Raw genomic sequence first — 26,240 nt, 5'->3', positions numbered from 1 at the left:
TCACGCAAGACAATTGTGTTTTAATGTCATGGAGAAAACGACGATAGATTTTCAGTTGGATTACAACAAGGAAACAAATATAGCACAACAAATGAAATCTGACATTTGGAAGTGCAACGCAGAACTCATTCTATAAAGAGCTGTTAAAATAAGACTTATTTTTGTGCTGCTCTTACATATATTGTTTGATGCAAAACAACAAAAAGTTCAAACTTTACAGAGAAAAGTGACCCGTATCAACAGGCAGCCTGAAGAGCAGCATGAAAAATATCAAGAAATCATGACTTTTTCTCCCTCTAAAATGTGATATTTGCTCTTTAAAGCTGCGTCCTAAAGCCACTGTTTCAGCAGCATGGGGATGATTGATAAGACAAACTAACTCTTTTAAAAAGACTTTCTGAGTGCGCTGACTGACTTCAGCACAAAAACACTTATTTGGAAGCAACGTGAATATGATAAGCATCGTGGCATTCTTTGGTTTCCATTTGAATCCACTAAAAAAGCTTAACTTTTAACCAGCATCATGTTGTTTTTTTATCCACTTAATTTGCCACCAGCTTCTGTATCAATTATGTTCTTTTTCTTCTGACAGTTGACAAGCATTTGAACAGCATGCCAATGTGTAAATACAGCATAATGATTAAACCTTGGATAATGAGCCAGAGAGGATTTTAGTCTTAAATTCTCTTCTTTCAGTTTAATCCCAAAGTAAACAGCAGCGGATGAGGCCTGTTCTGCATTTTAAAGATATTTTCTTGTTGCCATGAAAGGATTTCCCCCCCCCCCTGATATATCAAAAGGAGAGAGGCTGTAATTATTATGTTTGTCTACATGTGCTAAATCTGGTCGAGCCTCAAAATTACCAGAAGTTATTAGGGAAGCATATTTTGCTTTGTTTTTTTATGTTTTGCTGCACTGGAGTGATAATAAGAGAAGAGAAGTGCATACATTCACAGAATGTAAAAAAGTTACGGGTGTCACAGCAACAAAAGCACAAAATGTGCACTATTCTAAGTCTTAAAACCACATTGTTCACGTTTGAGTAATTTGGAGTTAATCCTGTTCTGGTTGCAGGTCACATTCTTAGTGGACGTGTTTTAAATGAATGGATTGTAATCAATAAAAGCACCAATTTATTAAAATGTGATTAAACTCCCTGTAGGTGCAGGCATATTTTCAAATGTGAAATATTCAGCATGGCCTGCTTTTCCTGCACGTTCTTCTTCAATTTGAAATTCAAATAATGTTGTTTGCTTCGTTTAACCTGAATTTCTTGCTTAATTTGCGTTTGCTTCTATAGTTGGACTAGGTGCCTTTATGTGCATCAGATTTATGTGAGGTATGTGTTACACTTTGCACATTCAGCCAAGATTTCACATAAACATAGATATCCCTTTGTGCAGCCCATCCGTACCCAGTAAGTGTGAAATTCTGGCAAAGAGAGTCGGTACAGTTCGGGCTTGATATTCAGAAAAGCAGAACTTTCTTAAAAATACTTTGACAAAATAATTTACCCTTAACAGAAATCTCTCTTCTGTTAAACCTAATCTACCTAAAGTTTTTCTTAGTTTTTCTGTTAAGAAGCTAAAGTCTCCTATAAAAGTGTTGCAATCCTGAGTGTAAAATAAAAATGGTTAGATTTAATAGAGCAAATGTCTTGTTAATAACAGCCTGACCAAATTCATCTGTGAAAAATCAAAGAGAAACAGAAGAGAAGCACCGAGCCGGAGGTACTTTCTCTGCTAAAGAGTAATCAGAGCAATTGGCAGCAATAGCTTCTTCATAAAAAACCGCAGCTAAACATCAACTGTATGGAGAGTTGATGACAGCAATAGCTCAATTATTGGGTTTATCCAAGCACTGGATCTGGAGCGAGAAAGTAAAATAAAGCAGAGTAGACAAAGTTAGTGGAAGCCAAATGTCTTTGTCCAAAAGTAACAGGAGTACTTTCAATGGGGAAGAAGAAAAAAGCTTCAGGTGTTGGCTTTATTGTTTCAATTGTTATTTTGTTATTATGTCTGTTTTATTTGGTTTGGTGTACAGCATTCTGGCCAGCAGTGTTGTTTCATATCAATCAATCAATCAATCAATCAATCAATCAATCAATCAATCAATCAATCAATCAATCAATCAATCAATCAATCAATCAATCAATCAATCAATCAATCCTTTTTATTCAGACAAATCTGGTCCATAATAAACAAAAACAGACAGAACAACAACAAAAAGACAATAAAAAGAAAATATAAACTTAAGGCGCCACAAACTAGAGAAAAAACTCCCTGTTCTTCATAAATAAGGGCTTCAATAAATACAAATTTTATTGTACTGTATTTCTATCAAATTATGTTAATAATTATCCTTTTTGTTAATATATATTTAAATATGGAAATCCTGAGTGTGACATCACTGAACATGGTCACTGGGTACAGCAAAGACAGAATGGCTCAAATGCCAATACTAATTGATTAGCGATGCAGTGCAGACGTTTATCATTCTTGTTTGTGAAACGAATCACCAAAGAAAAAAATAAAATAAAATCTCCTTTTTATTTTAAATTCAAGCACTGGCTGTAATTTCTACCTCTGTTCAGACTGGGAAGACTTTGCAGACAGAGCTTTTACAAATCACTCAAGTGGAGAAACTGAATTTGTGCAAAATATATGCTTTTCCTTGTAGGACAATTATTATTATTCTTTTACAGACAGCCCATGCACACACCGTGCATGAGATGAGGGGGCGTGGCGGATGAGTGGACGGACATGTGCGCGCCTCTCTGCCATCAGAGGGCGGGTTTGTGTCGTTGTGTGCGCAGCGTGCGGCTGCTGCTGCGGCTTCTAGTGAGAGAAGTGGCAGGTACCCCAAAATACCTCCCAGCAAAGATCCAGTGGCTCGGATGTGACTTTAACAGCTGACTAACCTACAATAAACTCCGATATATGTGAATTTGGCGGCTTGTTTCGCCCTTTCACCAGCTGTTTTAAATGATAGCCGAGCTTGGAAACAATAGGACAGACTTAAAAGTGCGCAGAATTGGCTCAAAGTAAAGATGCCTGAGCGGGTTCTCTCGTCGCGATGGGGCTTGAATTGAGGAACACGTATCCCGAAAGAAGTCGCTGAAGTTGAAGACGCGCTCTCCTGATGACCGCTGGGATGTTGTGAACGACGCGTCGTTTGGGACAGAACGAGCCAAAAAAACCCAAAAAAAAACAAAAAGAAGGAAAGAGGGAACCATTCAGGGTTGGACCAGCACCCGGAGGGATTATGGCTCTCGTAACGTTTTCTCTCAGCCTCGTCACCCTGGTGCTTACAAACTTGCACCTTTCGAGAGCCAGCAGCCGTCATGCGGTGTATTGGAACAGCTCGAACCTGCAGTGAGTAGCTCTCTATGCGGCTCTGAACGCGGCTTTGTTTGCTGGTGCGCACCTGTGCTGCGAACTGTGTGCAAGATTGTGGTTGATGCGTTTTATGACAGTAAAATGAAGCTAAACAAAAGAAAAACACAAAATCTATTTTAATCTTTTAATGAAAAGTTTTACTGTTATCAATTACAACACATTTGAGCTGTGTGTAGTTTCCAAACATACAGATTCACCACACTTCATGCAGTTCAAAATAGGAAATAAACAGATGTATTATACAGAGCGATCTAGTCAAAGTCTTTATTTCTGTTCATTTTGTGGATTAAGCAATTCGAACCAAGACTGTACATTTCTCAGGAAAATACAAAGTAGGAAATTAATAACAGTAATATTTGTATCTGTTTACACAATGACTGGGGAGAGACACTGTTGAGTTGATTGACACCCTCAACAGGAGGATCACTGAGTAGGACTTAAAACTAGACATGAAGCCACATGTTGCAGAACAAACCAAGTCCGAATAGATCAAGTCCGAATAGAACCAAGTTTGGACTGTTCCAACAACAGTCCGAATAGATCTGTTGTTGGAAATGCATCACCAACAACAATAGGTGATGCATTTCTTAATATTTCGTCTTTGACAGACAAAGCAGACAAATATCAGGACCCACTTGTGGAACATCATTAACAGCTTTACTAAAAACTATGGGGCCTGAAATTGTTCCTTGAGGTATTTGTGGGTTACTTTTGTAAGCAAACGAACCAATGTCATCAATGTTTGGGAATGGATTTGAGAAGGAAAATGACAAACTTGAGCTAGCTCCACATCTCACTCCAATCAAACCATGCCTTGATGCTCTATTAGGTCATAATATAATGCCTGGTATGTATACATAGTGACACTATTGAGAAAGTTTGATGAGGTGTCATGCCTTTCATTGTTGGAGTGGTCGTCCTTTCAGAAGCTTTCTGTCTGCAGCGTTGACTCATTCAACATGACATGCATGTTCCTTTAGTTGGACTTGTTAACTACTGAAGGCTGCTCAAACTTCCAGGAACTAATCCCTGCCACGCTTTCAGCATGCAGACATAATTCCTGCCCATTGTTGGACTCCAGCAGAAGTCTGGTTGCTTTCCTCAGGTAAGCCCCTGCAGACGATCCGGGCTGCTTACACCTGTATGAAAGCCGTCTTCCTCTGGGTCAGGGATCGATGTGTATTTCTGTTTCTTTGTCTTCTCATTAGCCAACCGTGAATCCATCTTTTTTACCCCCAAAACACACACACACACACACGCGCCTCCATCTATGCTCCATGTCTGTCCATTTGTATTCCCCTCAGATGCTGGCCTCTCCTACATCTCCTCTCTCTATCTCCTACTTGGTTATTTTCTTCCCTCACTTATTTTTTCTGAGGTGTCTCACCAGCTTTTCTGTCCTCTTCAATTACCTTTCTTCAGTGTCTCATTATTGTCGCCCCTCAGCATCTGCTCCTGGTCCCTCGTTCATCTCCTGACAGGACGTACGGTCAATGATTGGAATTAGAAACGGTGGAAAACTTGAGACGGTGACTCAAAATTCGAGACGAGTAGAGACAGAAATGGCTATAAAACTTAATCGAAACAGTCAGCGGCGGATGCTGCATGACTTTCATGAGCTAATTTATGCTAAAGTTTGAATTTAAGATTTATGACTGCAGTAAATCCCATCTGTATGACAGGAATGGTAATAAACCCTGACAAAGTTGCATGTAAATGCTGTAAAAGCGCACAGTTCTTGAGTGCTGTAATCAATATCAGTACTCCCTATCAACCTCAGCGAAGGCTTTTGGCAAATGCTCCGTCTGAAATGATTTTCTCAACATGTAGCTTGCTCATTTGTCAGCTTTCAGTTGACATCTACGTGTTAGGGTGACAAATATGTGCGTATATTATACTCAATATTGCATGTGTGTAAGAGAGAGACAACAGCAGAAGGAAAACGGAGGGAGACAAAATGCAGGTGTTCATCTGCACGTCTGCATGTGCACAAGCTCCTCCTTTCCTCCCACTGAGATACAAATCTCTAAAATAATGCAAAACCTGACCCAGTTTGCAGGTAGCGGAGAAATCCGCCGAGGCTATGGTAAGAATACCGATGGCCGTCAGGCTTCAAAACAGGCCTTAAAGCTTTTTCCACAGCTCCATCTGAGGCCTCACTCGCTCAGGAAAGGGGGCTCCCTTCGTCATCCAGACCTCGTTACGGAGACAAGCCCAGGAGAGGGAAAGCAAGAAATGAAAGTGGTGATATACAGCCAGAAAGCAGAAGCCTTTAGGGCCAAACTTTGGTTGAAGCTATAATGTTTTACCTGTGAGCGCATCGTTCAGTGCAGACGGTTACAGCACAACTGCGAGAAATGGGATCGCTGTAATGTGTTTGCTCAGAAGCCGTGAAAATGTCATTTTCTGATATTTTAGTTATAGGATGTCTTTTTTTGTGGCTTTTGCAGGTAAACATTTGCTGTCAACCTTGTGATAGCCTTCACTGAGGTTGATAGGGAGTACTGATGCTGATTACAGCACTCAAAAACTGTACTTTAACAGCATTTACATGCAACTTTGTCAAGGTTTATTACCATTCCTGTCATACAGATGGGATTTACTGCAGTCATAAATTTTAAATACATATTTTAGCATAAATTAGCTCATGGAAGTCCTGCTGCATCCACTGTTGTCTGTTTTAATTAAGTTTTATAGCCATTTCTGTCACCATTCGTCTGGAATTTTGAGTTTCCACCGTTTCTAATTCCAATCATTGACGGTGCATCCTGTCATTCTGCAAAAACACAAAATATTACCAAGAATTTTTGTCTCGTTTCTAGTGCAAATATCTTCAAGCTCTTGAAACAGGACAAAACTTACTTGCCAGTAACATTTCATCAACATATGCGAGCTTGGTTTAGGCAAATAATTCTGATAAATAAAAAGTACTAGTCCCACCGGTAGATTATTTCACTTAAAAATCTGCCAATGAACTAGTACTTTTTATTGATATTCTAGAAATATTGACTTAAAAAACACTAAAAAGTTATTTGTAAGTTAGTTTTGTCTTATTTCAAATATACTAAGATATTTGGACTAGAAACTGGGTCAAAATACTTAGTAAGATTTTGTGTTAGCTGACATTATTGAGACACTGAAAGGTTTTTGAAAAGGACAGAAAAGTTTCCAGTCACGTAGCATTGTGTTGGCAGCATCATGCTGTGGGGTTGCTTTTCTCCAACAGTCACGGGGAAGCAGGCCAGATGTGGTCGGACAATGGATGGCGCTAAATCCAGAACAAACCTTGAAGAAAACTTGAGGGTGTAAACGACTTGAGATTGGGGTGAAAGTTCATCTTCCAGCAGCTATTTCCTTCCAGAATCTTTGGCAAGACATGAAAAAGAAGTTTGTAATCCAATCTGATTAAAATGTCAGACTCTAGGTGTGAAAAGCTTGTACAGCGATAACTGCAACATAATGTGGGTCTACCAAGCATTGACACAAAGGAACTGAATCTAAATGCCCACCACACACAAAATATTATGCACTATTATCTTCAAAAATAACAAACAAACAAAAAAACAACAACATAGAATACAATGTTTTCTGGTTATAGTGTGACAAAATGTGCAAAAAGTTCAAAGGATACAAATGTTTTTCAAAGGCACACTACACGCCTAATATGTTCTGCTAGAGCCAAATTTGAGCAAATTTCTTGCTAGCCTTCCTTGAAAAAAAAATAGCCTTCCCTTTCGCCATTGATAACCAGCATGCTGTTTGAATTTACACCGCTTTTAGGAAGTAAACAACATCAAACAACTGATTACAGGTTTTTCTGCTGCCTTGGACATTTCCAAACAAGATATCTCGATTATTGTAACCCAGAGAAATGCCTCGGAGCTCTTTGATCATCGCCCAAGTCTGTCACTACCACGCTGCCTCCTCCCCCTGCACCCCCCCCGACTAGAAAGTGTTGGTCTCAGCTTCTGCTCTCAGCAGTGCGCCCGGCCAACTCGTTACAGATGTCCCTGCTAATGGCTGACTAAGGCAGGAAAAAACACACACACAGGCCATTAAATCATCTCGCTTCTGAGGCAATCTGCCAATTAGAGGGGGAGATGCGAAACATCTTGAGAGAGCGCGGGAGCAGCGGTGCACTGCGGTAGCCTCGCCTACTCGCAAACAGTGTCCCCTGCTCCTTCCACTTCCTCCCATCAGGTGCTTGGCCTCTCTGAATACACAGGGGCACGTCTCTGTAATTGGGCACCCCGTGTCAGCATGATGGAAACAGGAGACCGGCCTTCATTTAATCTACTACTCCTTCCATAAGTCACGCAGTGTGCCTACTAATGTTCAGCCGAACACCGAAGCACAAAGGAAATGTGCCACACATCTTGCTAAATTACTATTCCCTTGCCCACTCAGCAACTGGAAGGCGATCTTTTCAGCTATTTGCGGCTGGTCCTGAGTGATTTACAGCTCTGTGTGTTTCATTCTGCACATTATAACCCTGATTTGGACCTGAAATGGTGTCTGTCAGAGCCCCAGCTCGCCTGATGAAAACAACCCAAGTCCTGACACACCATATCTAGTGCTGGAAAATAAATTATCACCTTGACAAATGACTTCCCCTGGAGTGTTTGGAACTTAGGCTTTGTGATCAATGTTTATTGGAGGTGCTGTCTTTCTAAACAGGCTCATTAACTGGCAGGCGGGTATATCTCGGAGGTTTGACCAAGCGGTAGCTGGAGGTGGTTTCCCTTGGGTGAGTGAAAAGCTGATGGCTTACAGAGAAAATCTGAGCTGCAGTGAAGGAAACTATTATCAAGATACAACAGGAAGTACATTCAGTGATTTTGAAGGGTTTGCAAAATGAAAATTTAAGAGATGGGCAAATGTTTTATAGCGCATAATGGAAAGGAGTTGGCAAGCTTTCTTTTTTTTTCTTTAGCAGAACATTTATTTAGTTGGATAAAAGGCAGAACAAAGAGCATTTGTATTATTTTTTTTTTCCACAAACAGAAGTTGAGTTATTTGGCTGAATGTGCTGGAGCAGCTGTTTTCTGAGGAGATGATACCCGCAGGAGTTGATCCGTGTTAATGTGGACACCGGCTGGGTCAATCATGTGGACCGGCGCTTGGAGACAATAGCTTCAGCCATCCGCTTGCCCCTCATGCCCCGCACGCCTTGGCACAGACGGTACAAGCAGATTTGCAACCTGATTACATGGACGTTTGTCCGTCTGCAGCTCTGTCTCTGGGCTCTGCAATTTTGCATACAAATGCATCCCATTTATTGGCATTTTATGTTTTCCTCCGTCTTTGCACAATGGCGGCATCTCAAACAGCCAAACAGAAGCTAGCTGTTTCATACAGCTAACTTCTGTTTTATTTATTTATTTTTTTTACCCCTCCAGGGGGTCTTTCGTGGGCTCTAGTGTCCCTTAAATCACAGTAGGCTGACAGGAAACGGGGAAGGAGAGGGGGGAAGACATGCGGCAAATGTCGTCGGGTCCGGGAGTCGAACCCGCGACGGCCTCGTCGAGGACTCAAGGCCTCCAAATACGGGTCGCGCTAACCGCTACGCCACCACGGCACGCCATAACTTCTGTTTTTTAGTTTTAACAGATTTATCACGTTTTTTAGTTTTAACAGTGAAATCTTAATTGCAATTTTATTTAAGTTTTAATGTTAAAAAAAAAAAACAACCTTAAAGAAAGACATGTAACCGAGCACTTAGGCCTAAGAACATTTCTGAAAAAAATAGGACACCTAAAATATTTTGTTTTTTCAAAATAATTTACATATCAATGTCTAACACTACTGCTACTAAAGTACCAGTTGCACTGGTATCTTATTTAACTTCTATGATGTAAATGAAATTATCTGCCAGTGTAGCTAGTGCTTTTTCATCAATATAAGAAATGATTTACTTAAAACAAGCTCCAGTAAGTTACTTGTAAGTTAGTTTTGTCTTATTTCAAGAAACTAGGCTAAAAATTCTTGGTAAGATTGAGTGTTTTTGCCATGTTCCAGAAGTCTTGGTCTTTGTAGATGTTCAGTTTGGGCTTTGTGTTATTTATAGAGAACAAGAGTCTCCCTTCTGCACTTACCATTAAAGTTGCACTTGCCTGAATGTACAGGAATGAACTTTTATATCAACAGTAGCAATAGTCACCTGATTATTTACAAACGTTTTTCTCGTCTGATTTTAGGGTGAACTTGCTTGGATGAGCAGACCTGGGTATGTTGGCAGTTGTTTCGAATGAGTGTAGCATATATTTAATATAACAGATAAATAAAAACAGTACTGACCATGATAAAGCAAAAGGATGAAAATAAAACCGATGCATCTGTGCCAAGGTGTAGCTCAACCAAGGTCAGAATGAGCTCTACAGATCTAATTTTAAGCAACAATCAACACATTCCAACACTTCATGACCTAAAAGTGTCTTACCCAAAGTATGTTAATGATAGTGTTAACATGCTTAATGTGAAGATGGAACAAAACTATTACACCTATTAAACTATGGAAGTGTGAAATTTCTCACTAATCCCAACCTCAAAATCCAATATGGCTGCCACACGTATGAAGTGTAGTCATGGTGGCACTGATAAGCTGTTCATTTATATTTCTGAGAGTTTGTATCTCAACACAATGTATGCAGAGTTAAAAAGTTTTTCTATTGAGAGCCATGAAATAAAGAACAAACAAAATGCTATTCCTAATCTATGTGACTCTGTCCCTTTATTCTTCAATGTATATAAATTACAGGAACACATTAAATTAGCTTGTTATGCTAATAGTTTGTTTGTTTTTGAGTATAAGAGAGTTCCCCTGGTTTTCTAACTTTCTAAAGGACCAAAACTAAAACAAGATCCAAACTATTCAGACAAATGAGACAAAGAGTTAGTGTTTTAATAAAAACATTTGTATGCTAACTGCTAAAGCTAACGCCAACGCCAACACCCAAATTAACTACATCTGACCAGAAGTAGATTAGTTTTCCAGTCTGCTGCTCTTCATATTTGCTACAAGTGACAACCTGATGGGAAAACTCTGAGAGTATGTTTAATGGTTCGTATGGGCCTAAAAGTGGGTGAGCAGATCAATACATTTCTATGGTATGGGAAGGTGAATGGACCCTGAGCAGAACAAAAACACAACCACGTTGCTTTCTGAGCAACAATCAATCTGGGCGCGTCAGGTAATCAATTTCTAAATGCATTTTTAATTTGATTTTGCGGTGTCAGTAAATTGCCATGAAGCATTTGGAGCTCGGGTCGGGAAGCTCAGATCAAGTGTTGCCTCGGATCGACATGCTTGTGAATTGATTATTAAGGGCTTGTCAGTCACTGCCGTGGGCTTGGGAGCTTCTCGGAGGCCACAAGTGTGTTTATACCAAACTTGTTCTGGGTATGGCTGCAGCATCTGCTTCAGGCGTTTAAAAAACACTGAGGTAAGCTTAGATGAAAAAGAGGCGTCTTTAAAGTAAATGTGACTTCTAAACAATAGGAAAATGGAGGATTTCATCCTGAACATCGTGGATTAAAATTCTGTTTTCATAACCGGGAGGGATTCCCCTCTTTCCTCCTACTCTAGTGGAGCTCAACATGTATATTTTATGGTGAGCAGAAGCTCAGCTGCAGATCTTTTTTCACAAACTGAACTTTTTTCTTCAAGTCAAACACATTTATACAAGTCGCTCCTTCTCACTCTCTCGTCTCACTGAGGCCACACATCTAGCTGAGGCGTATCGCTGCGTTATGTTTACATAAACATAAATATATGATGTCAAACAGTTTAACCTTAATTTATATAAAACTGAGTCATGAAAACTGTATTCACCAATTATGCTATCCTGAATAAAGCTAATTTTTGACTTTGTGGGCCGGTCTATCAGTCAAACCTTTCTCACAGTAGAGCAGAAGAGACGATTTTTAAACCTTTGCCGAGGTAGATAAGATAGGTGGATAAGATCAACATCACATGTAAAAATCAGCCGATCACCAATCTCTCAAAATGAAGGAAATCGGCAACGATAAATCGACTGGCCTATAAATTGGTGCACTCCTATTCACAACTCCTCATTCTGTTCACTAATCGGATGAAATTCAACAGGAAAAAATAAATTCAATGAGAGAAATAAATCCCTGAGCACCTGAGGGAGATGAGAATCGAGCTGAATTGCAAAGGAAGCCAATGACCAACTTACTGCAGAGACATTTTGACCCATTTTTAATGCAGATTTATTTGTTTTATGTTCAGGGACATTAGAGGGATTTTTTACAGCTACTGTAAGGTCATCCCAAAGCATCTCAGTGGGATTTAAGATTGATCTTTTTGTTCTTTTTGGTCAGCAGTGCTTTTCACCTTGGACCTCTCACATGGCTGCTATTTTTACCCATCCTCCTTATTATTGTTGAATCATGACCACTGACCTTAACCGAAGCAAGGGAGGCCTGTAATGCTTTAGATGTTGTTCGGCTTTTTCCTTCCACTCCTGGGAAGGTTCAGCACTGCTTCATGTTTTCTCAATTTGATGCAGATGCAGAGGCTACTGTCCTCAGCACCTTGATCCTCGGTTCAATTCCTGGTCCATTTACTGCATGTCTTCTCCGTCTCTCTCTTTGCCATTCTTCCTGTCCACAATAAAATCCATTAGAGATACAAATACCTTTAATAAAATGGATTTGCAGTTTTTTCCAGCCTGAAACTTGTTTTTGAAGTCCTGTAGGGCATTGTGTGTTGCCTTCCAAGATCGTTTTGCTTGAACAATTTCTTAGTTCTGCATGTTTGGCAATAATCAGGTATAGTTATAACTAAATCCCAAAGGTCACATTTAATTCATTAAAATTTTTCACGTAGGGTTAAGTTGGGTTATAAAATCATAATTTGAAATCCGTATTTTGTATCAGTTTATCTTTGTCTATTTACTTTTATTTAACATGTAGGGGTGCAAAAAAAAAGGCAACAAAGGAAGAAATCTGTAATGGAGTAAATATTTTATCATGTCACTGAATTCAAAAGCAAAAAGTAATGCTACTGCCTCTTTTTGTTATTATAAGTCCTGAATTGCAGCTGCAAATTTTAGGTTGTGAAATTGAAATCTGCCAATGGTCAAAATGAATATATACACACAGAAAATTTTTTTAGACCACTTAAAATGATCAGTTTATCTGATTTTGTTATTTATAGGTATATGTTTGAGGAAAATGAACATCGTTCTTTTATTCTATGAACTACTGACAACATGTCTGAAAATCCAAGCAAACATTTTGTATTTATTTGCAGAAAATGAGAAATGGTCAAAATAATGAAAAAGATGCAGTGCTTCCAGAGCTCAAATAATGAAAAGAAAACAAGAAATATTCATTTAGAAACAACAAAACTAATGTTTTAACTCAGGAAGAGTTCAGAAATCAATATTTGGTGGAATAACCAGAATGTTTTCAATGGGTTTAATGGATTATACAGCTTTCTTAATTTTTCCAGAGCTGTATATATAAATTACAATTCAGCTGACAAAAAGGTCTTTAAGCTGAATGGAACCTAAATAAACCATAGAAGCTTTGGTTATTAATCTGTTATGATTCAGTCTTCTGTTTTAATGTTTCTGTCTCTTACTCCTCCCTGGTTCCCGTCCATCTTGCTCCAAGTTTGCATTGATATAAGGACCTGACTGGTTCAGCATGTCATTATAAACTGACCATAAGCTCTGATGGAAAGCTGCCCAGGCACTCATCCAACAGCTAACCCAGATGAAAGAAAAATGTAGTCTGCCCATCAAAAGACATTAGCATTTCCACTCTCAAAGGTTATGAAAACTGCGGCTAACAGGCGGTGGGAACCCACAGGAGATGGTACTGATCCCAGACAGGTAGAACCAATTTTAGACTCAATGATTTGAATGCAAATGCTTCCTACAAAAAGAGGGCCTTCCAAGTTCTAAATGGTGGCTCCATAGTACATTATTCTGGGAGCCTGCACCACAGCGGCCCGGCTACCCACTGGGAAATTACATTGCTGCAATGATGAAAATGGCTGCCATGTTGGAAAAAGATCAAAGGTGTTGATAGGGGGACGGTCACTGGCTGGAGTTTGATTATTTGGGAAATGGGTCTTTTTTTATGGTACATTGGCTGGAAAAACGATCTGGCAGGCTCAGCGCCCGATGAAAATAAATATATCTGTTTTTTTATTAAAGCAGAAGGCCGCCTCTGAGCTGCGGCTGCAGAGGTGGCGTTTCACACAGACTGGTTCGCTCAGAGTTATTGGTCCCCCCGTTAAAAAAAAAAAAAAAAAAATGCAGTGGAAGAGGATCGAAGTTAGTGCTCTGTCATATCTTATTCTTACCCTTCAGGTGTTGAGGCGTGACGGGTCTTCCCTCTAATGCAGCGGCGCAAGGAGTAGTGGGAACTGTCCGCACAGCTTAGTGGATTATACAGTGCCACGTTTCTCTTTTATGGGAGGGCAATTTTTGATATGAGCAGTCCTAATAATTAGATATTGTGTTACAATTGAGATTTTTCCTTTTGAAGATGTAATTACGTGGAGACTCTGAGAGCCTCTGGCAGCCGTCGCTCCTGTAATAAGACTATTTGAAGAAAATGGAAATGTCTCTAATTTGACCCTTCAGCAACAGCAGGAGGTGCCTTTAATGAGTTAATGTATCTGATTCTTAGTTTTTTTATTTTGTGGAAGCATTTCAGTCCCTTCAACTGAAACACCAAAGTCTTTAAAGCTTGAAAGTTTGATGCATTTGAAACTTGGAGAACTTTTTCTGCTGGTAGCAACAGAAGTATATTTTCTTGTGTAAAACATTTGAAGATATTAAAGCTCATCCCTGAATAATATATTGTTAAAGTATTATATGATGAGATGAATTGAGCATGCAATTCTCAAACTGTCTTGTGATTTTTCCTCTAACATATGATATAGATATCAAACTGTTAAGCTTGTTCAGGAATTACTCCATGTCATTAACCCATCAAAGTTTTTCTGAAGAATGACTGGTCTCTCTGAGGAGTAAAATGGATTTATAATCAATGCAAAAATTAATTGTACTCTTGTGTTTTTTAAATTTTTGCTCTATTTGTGCTCTATTGAAGTGCCACAAGATCACAACTAATCCAAAAGGAAACAAACAAAATGTGACCGTGTGATTTAAAACGACAACAACAAAAAACAAAACAAAAAAAACTTTACCAATTCCCTTTCAGATTGAAGTTGGGTCCCTGGCTGGGCTGCTCCAAAAGCTTAATATTACTTCCAGTCAGAGGAAACATGATGGTAAACATAAAAATGTTAATTTAAAGATAATTTGGGGCTTAACTCTAAAGAATGAAAGACAAAATGCAATTTTCCAATCTTGGCAAATTAGAAAAAATATATGTTTTCCATTCTTGCATACTCAGCATATACAAGAAAGCAATCTTAAAGAAAAGTCTAATTAAACGTGTTCACTGGGGATATTAAATGCAAACTTCTGTAAATGTTTTAAGTTTGCGATCACTTTTCAGGAAAATTATGGCAGCTTTTGTATAAACGGACAGTAAGCAGAGCCAGAAAGACACTTATTTATTTATTTTTTTAGGAATTGTCACCCTGAGGTGAGGGGGAAAATAGTTTTGTTTCGACTAGGATAAAGTCTGAAGTGATCTGGACAAAGAGAGTGTCTCTAGGTTAAAGGTCGGATCCAGCTGTGTGAGTTAAATGCTGGCCCAAGTTGGGGTTGTAACACAATATTAAAAATGAAATTAGAATTAATATTTGACGCAATGTATCAGACATCTAGCAGCTTTTTCTAATTTACTTTTCCATTAAACTGGAGAAATGAGGAGGGCTTAAAATCGTGTGGATGGAAGATTGTGTGAGAAAGTAATCTCATCTTGTCTCATGTCAGACAGTACTGTCAACTTATTAAAGTCGGTTTCCAGCTCCAGTCTGTCATTGACTCAGCTCGGTTCGATTTCTGCAGGAGTCGACTTCCCTTTTTCTTCTTTTTTTCCTACCCAATTACCGAGGCAGGTTTCTGCCAGAATTAAAACATCTTTTTTAGTTTCAGATGTTGTGTTAAAGTATCAGTTTTACAGAAAACCAGAGCTTCTTTTATACCAGAGCTGTTATTTTTCATGTCAAACTTTTGGACAAACCACCCAACTTGGCAACGTGGACTCATTGAAATGTCCCAATCGAATATCTTTACTGGGCTGTTTCCCAATAAGACCATTGGAGCTCCTTTGCCTCCAAATCTTAATAACTGTTTTTGTCTCCCAAAAGTTTGGAGTAGAATGAGGCTAAAATCCATAAGCTTTGACTGTAACAAATAAGTCATCAAGTTAATCTTGAAATTAGTCATCATCATTGCCTATTTAATTACTTTACACTAAAAATATCTTTCACAAATATTTCAAACCATACGAGTTCCTCTTTGAGTTTCCTCAGACAGTTCATTAATCAGCCCCACTAACTGGCAACGTCCCACAACAGTGTGTGATCACAAATCATAAGCTAATCAAACAAAAATGAGTAAATGAATTCACCTTCTGGTGGATTTTACTGTGGAACGTGACTCCAAACTATTCATGGAAATATTTGAAAGAAAATACAGCTGGGAAACTGAAACGGGGTAGCGTTTCAATCCAAGAGTGGCATTTGTTTTCCTTGCCGCTGATGTAGAGTGGAAATAAGAACTTAATATTGCTTATCATTATTGTTTTTTTCTTTCTTTTGTTTTTACTTGTTGTTGTCTAAGTACATCTCTGGAAAAAATTAAGAGCTAACTGTACTGAACCCCATTGAAAACCTCCTGGTTATTCCACCAAATATTGATTCCTGAGCTCTTCCTGAGTAAAAATATAAGTATTGTTGTTTCTAAATGAATATGGACTTATTTAGAATAAAAGAACATTTTACTCAAGCATATACCCATAAAAAGTAAAATCAGAAAACTTTTAATTTTAAGTGGTCTTTTAATTTTTTTGGCTTAAAAAATAAAAATATATAATCAAATCAGTCATGCAGACAGATTTCTGCCATAACGTTCCAGTTCAATCTCTGTTATAATTCACAGCAGTAAAAGTCAGTTTATGCTGGAAATGCTTACAAAGTTTTATGTTTTAGTTGTTTTTGTAAATGGAAACTGCACCGGTCGCTCATACTAAACAAGCATATGGTGACTGTGCAAAGGAACAACTCCCCTTTAACTTGGGAACTGGATCATAATGATCCAGTTCTCTATACACAAAGAGCAGCAGCAGCAGCAGCAGCAGCAGCAATCCACTCCCTTCATTAAGGTTTACGTGAAGCACAAAACTGGAAATCTGTAAAGGCGAAAGTACTATTTCAGAGCTTTGTGTTTATCAGCATTTTAACGGAATCAGCTGGGTGAGGAAAAGTTGCAGCAATGTTTTTGCAAAGTCATGCTTGCATGCAACCCTCCTCCCTCCCCCCGCATCTCTACACTTACATAATCCACTGTATGATCTGCAGTCAGCAGATCAGAAGCAACACTGTGATATCACACTCCTTCCTTTTCATCCTCTGCTCCACATCTTCCACCTCATCATTTAAACAAGTCTCGTGTTGGTCCGCATCAAAAATCTGTCCGGGAATTCGCTCACCGCCTTGATGTGTAAATTCAGTTATGGTTAATACATGAGCTACGGCGCATGCATAATCATGTCTCTATGCTCACACATGGATTTTCCCCCCCCAACTCTTCCTGGTGTTATCAGTCATTGATTTATACGGGCGGTACGTGACGGCATCCTCCGTCAGTGGAGGTGTAGGAGGAGAATCCTTTCCCCTTCTTTTCCTCCCCCTGTGGGTGGTGGTTCAGTAGAAATAGCTCTATAGTGCAGTCTGTTTTTTATACGTATGCTTGTAGAGAGATGATTTTGAATGGTATTAGCACAGAGATAGAAAGCAGCATATTTCCACAGCCTGCGTCAATGTGTGTTGTATTTTTTAATGTGGTGAGTTATTTCAGACACGTCCTTATGTTTGCAGGCAAGGTAAAACCCACTTTTTGACTCTAAGCGGTGCAAAAGCAAGATTTGTGTGTGCAGCACATGTCAGAAAATTGATTATCTGCATCATTTTAAAGGACGTCTTCAATGCAGCACAAGCCTGCATCTAGACTAGTGCGTAAAAGTGGGAGAAGCAAAGAGAAGAGCCCGGCTCCTCGCCATGCTGTGTGTGGGTGTATAGAATATCAATGTCCTGCTGTGCTTTCACTCCTGTGTTTGTCTGGCTGCTGTTAGTTGGCATTTCAGGTATTTTCATGTCTTATTGTCAGACTCGTTCAGAGCGTTTGTGCGTGCACGGTTGTTTGATTGATTGTCTGTGAAAGCGGAGTAACGATTCTGTCTGCGCATCTTGGAACTTTCTGTCTCTTTCGGTCAGCGCTTGCGTGGCTTCCGCAGCAGCAGCAACAGCAGCAGCAGCAGCAGCAGCAGCAGCAGCAGTCCTCCGTGACTTCCTGCCCAGTTGTTTGAAGTATTTTTTGCTCAGCCTTCTGTTCCTGCTCAGTTCTCACCTTGCGTGGAGTCAATGGGAAGTCCCAGAAGACTGCTTCGCTCAACCGCAGTGCTGTGCGTTGGCAGAGGATGGGCCCTGCCGCCCATTTACCTCCATTTGCTTCATCGTTCATTAGCACAGCAACTGAAAGAGGGGATCACACATATCGTCTCGTTGCTTGGAAATCCCTTTACCTATCGCACACAGTTGCATTCCTCATAATTATTTGCGCTCTGGTTGAGCCTGTCATCAGTGCCCTTTTTGTGTTCATTAAACTTTTTATTTATCTTAAAGCAATCAGAGTAGAATACATTCTTGCTTAAATACTTTTTTCCATATTCTTTTGTTCTGCTTTGTTAGTGAGAAAATTAGATTTGTTTGTTACCTGATTTGTGAGACTGAGACATTATTGATACCGGTCCAAATGTCCATGTTGGTGCATCCCTAATTGTGATCAGTGACAAACTCCATGATTCAAAATGCACAGAGCAATTGGCTGGATATCAGAATTGGCCAGTTTTCTATTGATCGGCTCTAATTATTGATCAGCAGGTCTAGTTTTGATAGATTTCCCACTATTTACAGTCTACACACACATGAATCCACAAGATGCATTTTTGTGCTCCTTTTTTTTTAGTTTAATAAAAAGTTGAAGGTTAGGGACAAATATAGTGATGCCCAAATTGGAGATAAAATTGAAATTCTTTGACGTTAGATTCAAAACTTTTTTTTCTCTCTAGTGAAGAGCCTACTTCACTTTTTGTTTTATTTTGTCAGGGTTATAACAATCAGAATAAACAGGTCAGAGCTAAACTTGTATTATAGCCTCACTATTCCTGGTTATGATTCAGGGAAGCGATAAACAAAATTGAAAGAAACTTGTCCGCAGATTCTTGGTCTGACCCACAAAATTGCTCTCCGAAAACAAACTTAAATTTGAAACTAAACTAAAATGAAACTGTTCTCCTGTTGTTATCCATGACTGTCTCCTTAGTGATTAAAAGACGTATGTATTTAGAAATTGTTGGCTTGAAAACTGGGAGTTAAAAAGCTGACTACACAACAGTTTAAAAAATTTATCGCATTGGAAGCATAATTTGAAGTTTAAGCACTGGAGTTACATGCGAGAGAAACAGGAGTTTAAGTTGACGGGTTATATTTAATATTTCTGGGCTGTTTTTCAAAATTCATCTACGCCTTAAATTTGGATGCATAATGGACTTAAAAAGGTCTTAAGTCATAAATCTAATTCACTTAAGCTGTGAATAAGGTGGAGGGAATTCTGGTTACATTGGCATTTTCTCTGGCATCTTGTTGAAAGCCTTTAATCCATGGAAACGGGGAAGAAGGCAGTTTTGAAACGGTAACAGTTTAAACACTGGCACACCTTGATGCTGGTTGCAGCCTCAGACCAATTGCACATGCAGATTGCTTTCTATGGCAGTTTAAAACACATGAAAGAACCTGTGATCTTCCTCGCAGCATGTTTGTATGTCTTTCATTATAAGGTAAGGAGATAGGTTGGTTGCGATGAATAGATTTGCTTTTGCTGCACTTAAAGGGATTCTGTGCCACTTCCCAGGAGGAAGAGGTAATAAAAGGGAAAAAATGCGACAAAAAAAATAACCGAAAGGAGAGAGGAATAAAGAGGGGTTGGAGGGAAATACTCAGAATAAGAAGAGATGTGGGAGGGTGATACAGTATAAAGCAGCGCTGAGATATGAAGGCAGTGAAAGAGTGTGTGTGGAAGTGAGTATTTGCAAAAGGGGGGAAGGAGATATTCGTATGAGGAGAGAAGGTGTGTGTATGGAGAATATTAATGGTGTGGCAGGAAGATCTGTCTAATCTATCTAATCTAATCTATCTAAATGCAACCCCGCTCCACATTTTTTTTGCCTCTGTGACAGGACCCTGAAATCCCTCTGAGTGCTTGTCATCTTTGTTGGGATCTACAGGAAAAAGGAGCCGAGAGGGAATTACGGATGTCTGTGGATGCGTGCGTGGGCTGGGGTGTGTGTGTGTGTGTGTGATTGAAATGGATGGAGCAGAGAGGGAAGGAGAAGAGCTGCTAATAAACTGTACGTAACATAACTAATGTAAGACACAAATGACCCAAAGAACGGGAACCAAAAAAGAACGAGGAGGCGGGGTAAACGAATACGGGACTCAGAGAACAGGAAGAGGAGGGAGAACAGCCAGAGAAGCACATTGTTAAGAGTTAAATGATGTAGCCAGGGGAATAACACACACAGCCCGGGGTTGTTGTGTATTATTGGAATAGCAGGGGTGACACGCACACGGCAGCTGCAGAAGATGGATTCCCCCTGTGGAAAGAGGGCCAATGCTGGGAGTTTTATTCCCTTGAAGCTCCAAATGCTGGTAGAAATACCTCAGTTCTGATTGGAGAGACGGAGGATAGCTGCATTTTTTTTCTTTATTTGAATTTATAAAATAGGAACATTTATTTGAAAGTTTGAGACAAAGTTCTTTTTTTTGGAAATTATCATCAGAACAATTGTAACAACTTCTAAATTGGCATTTGCAAATTACAAAGCACTTCATAATTACTTCAATTGTACTAATTGGTCTGAACTTTCAGTCATATTAAAGGTTCCACCAGTCTTGATTTTAACCTCAATTGATTGTTAGAGTGAGGTAAACTGGTGCCTAGATTGTTACAATTCCCCGGCTAATGCATAACATTTATGTGGTGTGTAACTTTTGCTATTTTTACCTCATATTGCCTTGGTGATAATGACACTGTGGCGGTCTTACCAATATAATCTGAGGCACCATGTGGAACAATCTCTATTTTCATGAGCTAAAATTTGGAACATCTTATGATTTGGCATTTATAAATTACAAGACATTACGTTGCTAGAAAGCTTTCATTTTTCTAATTAGAAGGATGTTTCAATCAAAACTTGCCAATCTTAGTTCATTGGTATTACTGTACACATACCATTGCACTGTTATGCTATAATTTGGTGTGATATTACTTCACTGTGCTTTTTGTTATTACGGTGGAGCTGTTTTGTTAGTGTTATTCTTCATTGCTATCATTAAAGATATAGTACACAAACTCATCTGTCTTTTCCTTTGTGGGTTGTTATAATTTCTCTGTAACTACATTGGACCTTTTTGCAGTTCAGTATTTTTTTGATTTGTCTCCAAGTTATCGGTTGATATTTTGCCTATTTGCTAACTTTTTTTAATAGAGCACATCCCAAATAATTTAAATAATTGCAGCTTAGGAAGCAAAAATACCTATTCGCAGTAGGAGCAATTCCACTTGACACATTATTGGCTTGTTTTTTGCAAAGCCGCCAACCCTCGAGCGTAGCTTACTTTCTTTTCTGCTGAATGGTTGTACGTCCAAGAGTCAAAATAAAGAACACTGTGGATGTTAAGTTCTTCTCTTATGCAAAAACAGTTTTTACTTAGCGCATTGATGCTTACCAGGGTATATTTGGTGTCTGATTTTTTTTTTAAATTGGCAGTTGTGTTTCTAGTGGGAGTCTGAAGCTGTCAAGAATGTGAATCTTGGTTATTCGTGGTCCCAAACCTCGTAAATATAGGTGTTCCACTGTATTTTTAAGACTTAAAATGTGTAAAAATGTCAATTTTACTGAAGACACGAAATTTAAATCAAATTACGTGTTCTATTAGTCTTGATCCTAACCTTCAGTGTTAAATGTTGCCAAGCTAATCCTATATGTTCAAACTCTTAAAGGGGCGCTATTATGTATTTTCCAAGCAGATGGTCAGATTTCTTTAGCACAGTCATGTAACTGTTACCTTCAGTTGTTATCTATCCGTCTATCTGTTCACTCTAAGGTGTTCGATACAGGTCTAGCCCTCTGCAAGGTAATTTAACCACACTTTCTGACCACTTTTAATGAAAATGTGGCCAGAGGAGACAGGAAGTGAAATAGCTCTGGATTCTTGTTTAATGAGCCACTGTTCTGCTGTAATACCAGTTACTGGATGCTGTTAGCGCCGCAGATACAGTAAATCACAATGGTGGCCAATGATTGCTGATTTCTGTTAACTTGCTGGTGTTTTTTCTTTTAATTGGTTGGAAAACCTGAGCAAATGAGACAATATCTGGTCAGGCAGCATTTCACTGCAAATAAGTGCAGATATACATTGTTACTGTAATGAGCTACTGGCTTTCCGAACTGGTGTCAACACTAGTAAGGTGTAGAGAAAACATGGCCTTCAAGGCTGTGGTGTCCTGAGGTTTGCATTATCTTCCTGTTCTGACCTCTCTAGATTTCAGTTTCTGACTCTGATCTGTTTGGTTTGTCCCATGTGTTGTTTTGTCTTCATTTTCTCTATTGTCATGTTACTTCCTTACACTGTTTCTGGGTTTGTTAGACTAGACCGTTGCAGCACATTGACATGCTGAGGAGGATGTTGCTACCAAGGAGTTGATCTATGGAGAGAACTACAACATCCAGGACTGATTTTGAACAACCGTTAGACCTTGTCCAGTCTTACAAACTGGACAATTTTTTTATGGTTTTACAAAGTTTTAAACTTAATGATCATAATTTTAGCTCCTAATGTATAGATTTTTCATACTACAGCGTAAATTACATTTATTTGTGTATTACCTTTGCATTTTTGGTTCTTCAATCAGTTTCTTATTACAGTGAGCAAATTGTTGCTCCCAAATGTCTAGGTAATTAAAATTATATGGTCTTTTTGTGTGGAGTTTGCTTGTTCTCCACATGCATGCATGGGTTTTCTCCTGGTACTCTGGCAGACCAAAAGTGTGACAAATTGATCATCTGTCCCTTGCACTTTGGTTTAAGTGTGTTTGTGTGCATTCTTGTCTGTCCTGAATGTCTTTTTGTTGCCTTGTTATGCACTGGTGAAAATCAAATCAAGAGTAAGTACATTTTATAAGCTACATTGTTATAGATTTAATTGTCAATATGGAATAATATTTTAGCAGTGGTATATGGAGGATTTTTTCTGCCATAATCCAAGAGCAGAGAGTCCGAGCAGAGACTAAGTCTGAGCGTGAGGAGAAGTTTCGAGTACAAACGTTGCAAATTTTGAGAAGAAAGACATGAAGTCTTGCTTTCAAAATGAAATGTATTTTCAGACTGAAAATGTGTACTCTTGGATTATGGCAGGAAAATTCCTCCATAGAGGAACAGTAGGAAAACCTGAGCCAATGAGGCAATATTGTCTCATTGGCTCCACTAACTAATAGTTACTTTTCTATTTCAAATCGTCTACATTTTTATTTAAAGTTTATTTTAAAAATTGTAAGTCTCATACCAACTAATGCCCCCAGCTTGCACAACACACAACATTTATTAGTGATGATTTTTCTTTTGTGTTTGATTATTAATAAAAACATCTCTGCATGTTGTATTGTAGTAATTGTAGTAATGAGGACAAAGACTTGCAAATCTTGTTTTCTGACTTATTGTTTTTGCTTTGGTCTCTGTGCCTTAGCAAGATTTGATTTTATTTTCCCATTGAATAAAATATTTTTTCAGTCCAGCTGCCTCATAAAAAAAAGCATTTAAGTTCATGTTCTGCCATTATAGCAGCATATTTCAGTGTTTATTGTATATTATGCTCTCTCATTTTTCCCCATGAGTTGCTTGGTTTTTGATGTGGAGGCAGATGGCTCAAAAGCTCGTCTGGCTTTGATGTGGGAGACCACAGTTTGACTCCTGAAACAAATCTGTAATTAGCAGAGCAGAAGAGTCCAACTAAAGGGTCGTGAGCACTTTGATAAAGAAGAAATCGCTTTTTTTATATTTTTTGTCAACATTTACTCCCACAGTAACTGTGAGCAGGGTATAGTCTGGTAATTTCTCAAGTGACTCAGTTTAACAGATACAGAACTGGTTTTTCTGTTCTCCTGTGATTACTGGTTGCTGTTCTCACAGTAAAGAGTTTAAATGAAACTCACCTGGCAGCCTGTGACTTAGGTGTGAAACTGTAGGGAGGAATTGCATTGTAACGCTGCACAGTCATTCTGAGAAATGCTTTCCCTGCTCAGTAGTCGACTTCAACAGTTTAACTCAGAAGTAGCATCTGTCTCTGGGTGATTATTATCCTAAACAAACAAAGTCAACAAATAATAGATTATTTATTTTTGCCTGAATAAACATAAAAAATGTATGTCCTTTTGGAAAAGTAAAAGCAATTGGAAAAAAAATCTGGATCGTCCTTTGATTATTTCTCAGATCTGATTGAATATGTCATTAAATTCTCATTAGACGATAAAAAAAGAAAAAGAACAAAACTTGTTTGGGATTTTTTTGTTTTATTTATTGAATAAAACTATACAATGTTAAGTAAATAATGTTACATAAGTGTGCAATTCCTCTTTCTCCATATTTGAAATCAGTCTCCATACTTTAGCTAAATAATGTAATGAAGTTGTGAAACTTTTTTTTTCTTACTGCTCCCGTACTTCTCATTTTACATCCTCGTCTTTGGTTCAACCATTTTTTCTTTATTAGATTTGATTTAGTGAGTGCAAAGCTTTATTTATGTACTTTTTTTTTGCATCTCCGTCTGGAACATCTCAAGAAGACTTTCATTTAGCAAAGTTCTTACAGAGTCTGGAAAAGTCCAGAATTGTATGGAAACATTTAAGTTAATGATGAAATTAAGTTTGAGTTGCCAAAGTCAATTTTATTTTCTAAAATATAAAGTCCGAAGTTATAAAAAAAAAATATTTTTTTTACTTTGGTTTATTTAGAGGAGCTTTCTCTTTAGTTTCGAGATTGAAACTTTTACCTTTAGATTGAAAAAAAGACAGATGATTTCATTCTCAATAAAGCTTTTTCTCTTCTCTGCTTAGACAGATTTTGATGAATTAAGGAGATAAGTAGTTTTAAAAACAGTCAACTTCCATGTAATCTAATTGTTTAATATTATATGAAGACTTTCTAATGTACACTATTTCCATTAATTTTGACTCTGACTCCTGTATGAGTCACCCTTTTTTTTTTACTTTAATTTTACTAGGATAAAAAACCCATAGACATTAAAAACCTTTTTTAAGGGAATCTTGGCCAAGAGGCATCAAAAAATACAAAGTAAAAAATAAAAGTACACAATCACAATTCTTCTAGTATGACTGTTTAGAAACCCTGGCAGAAAATATTTATAGTATCCTATAAATAGATTATTCAAAATGAAATAAAATCTCCTGTTGCAGGTACAAAAGTCCCAGAGGCAGACTTAGACTTTATTAATCCAATGGTGGGAAAATTCACTTGTTACTCTAGCAGACACAAAATAGAGGCGCACAGTCGAATAGCATAAACAAGAGTGCAAAGTAAAAAATAAATACAAATACAAAAAGTGAATTTAAGTGACAGGTTAATGTGAGGAAAATAATAAACTGCGGGGTTCTACACTGTAGAACCTCCCAGAGTCTTAAAAGCATCCACAAAGTCAATGTTTGAGCCCTGAATGTTGAGCGATGTGTTTTTCTCCAAACGTTTAGAGTTTAAGCTTAGATAGTTGCCCTCACATCAGTCCACAAAATCCCTGATGACTGACTTACACTGCAGGTTGTTCTCCTCAGACTCACAGCTAGCAATGGCTGAATCGTCCAAGAACTTCAGGAGATGACAGCTGCTGGTGTTGTACATGTAGTATATGTGAAGAGGAAAGGTTAGGGCATTGTTCCCTGAGGAGCTCCGGTGCCGTAGACCGCCACCTCAGACATGCAGCATCGCGTACCGAGGCTTGTTGGTGAGGTAGTCGATTATCTGTCCAGCCAGGTGTGTCCAGTCCTCCTCCTCTACGCTTCTCCTGCAGCAGGGACAGCTGAATGGGTTTGCAATGGCTTGAAAAGTTAAAAAAACCAAAAGACTCTCACAGCAGGTAAAAATTAATCCAGTGTCTTCTCTGAAAAACGCAGATATGAAACATTATCCTAATGTGATTCAGGGAGAAATACAAAAAAAAGTTTAATAAATAATAGAAGTTTCTGTTGAAAACTGTGTTTATCATTCTCCAAATGAAATGCCAATGCTTACCTACAGCTTGTTCCTCTACACTTTGTTAGTTTTTCACTCTTTTTCATTAAAGAAAGAGCACACGTTGTTCCCTATAAAGCTATCCTAAAATATAGTTGAGTTTTTTGTGTGCAATTTATATTTCTTTAAAGTAAACTTCTCAGTCCTTTTGTTTTACGTCTCGCATGTGCACAACGAGGGCACATACAACCCACAGCCGCGCTGCCGCAGTAGAACAAGTCTGTTAACAAAATGAAACCTGGAGTTGTAGGTATTATTAATTTAGTACAGTGCGCCACATCAAAGGGAAAAAAATAACCCATAAAA

The 26,240-nt window shown here is 38.5% G+C and overlaps 1 protein-coding gene across 1 annotated transcript in view; it reads left to right on the top strand.

The window, feature by feature from the left end:
- Positions 1 to 2,772: 2,772 nt before the first annotated feature.
- Positions 2,773 to 26,240, top strand: part of efna3a (ephrin-A3a) — an 88,028-nt gene continuing 64,560 nt past the window's right edge. Inside the window, exon 1 of the mRNA XM_032581628.1 lies at positions 2,773 to 3,374. Coding sequence (XP_032437519.1) covers positions 3,265 to 3,374 — 110 coding nt within the window. The 5' untranslated portion in view covers positions 2,773 to 3,264. The remainder of the gene's footprint in view (positions 3,375 to 26,240) is intronic.

This window comes from Xiphophorus hellerii, chromosome 13 (genome assembly GCF_003331165.1).
Source record: "Xiphophorus hellerii strain 12219 chromosome 13, Xiphophorus_hellerii-4.1, whole genome shotgun sequence".
In the NCBI taxonomy this organism is placed as follows: Eukaryota; Metazoa; Chordata; class Actinopteri; order Cyprinodontiformes; family Poeciliidae; genus Xiphophorus; species Xiphophorus hellerii.
Note: the sequence above shows the minus strand (reverse complement) of the source record. Positions and strands in the feature narration are given on the sequence as shown.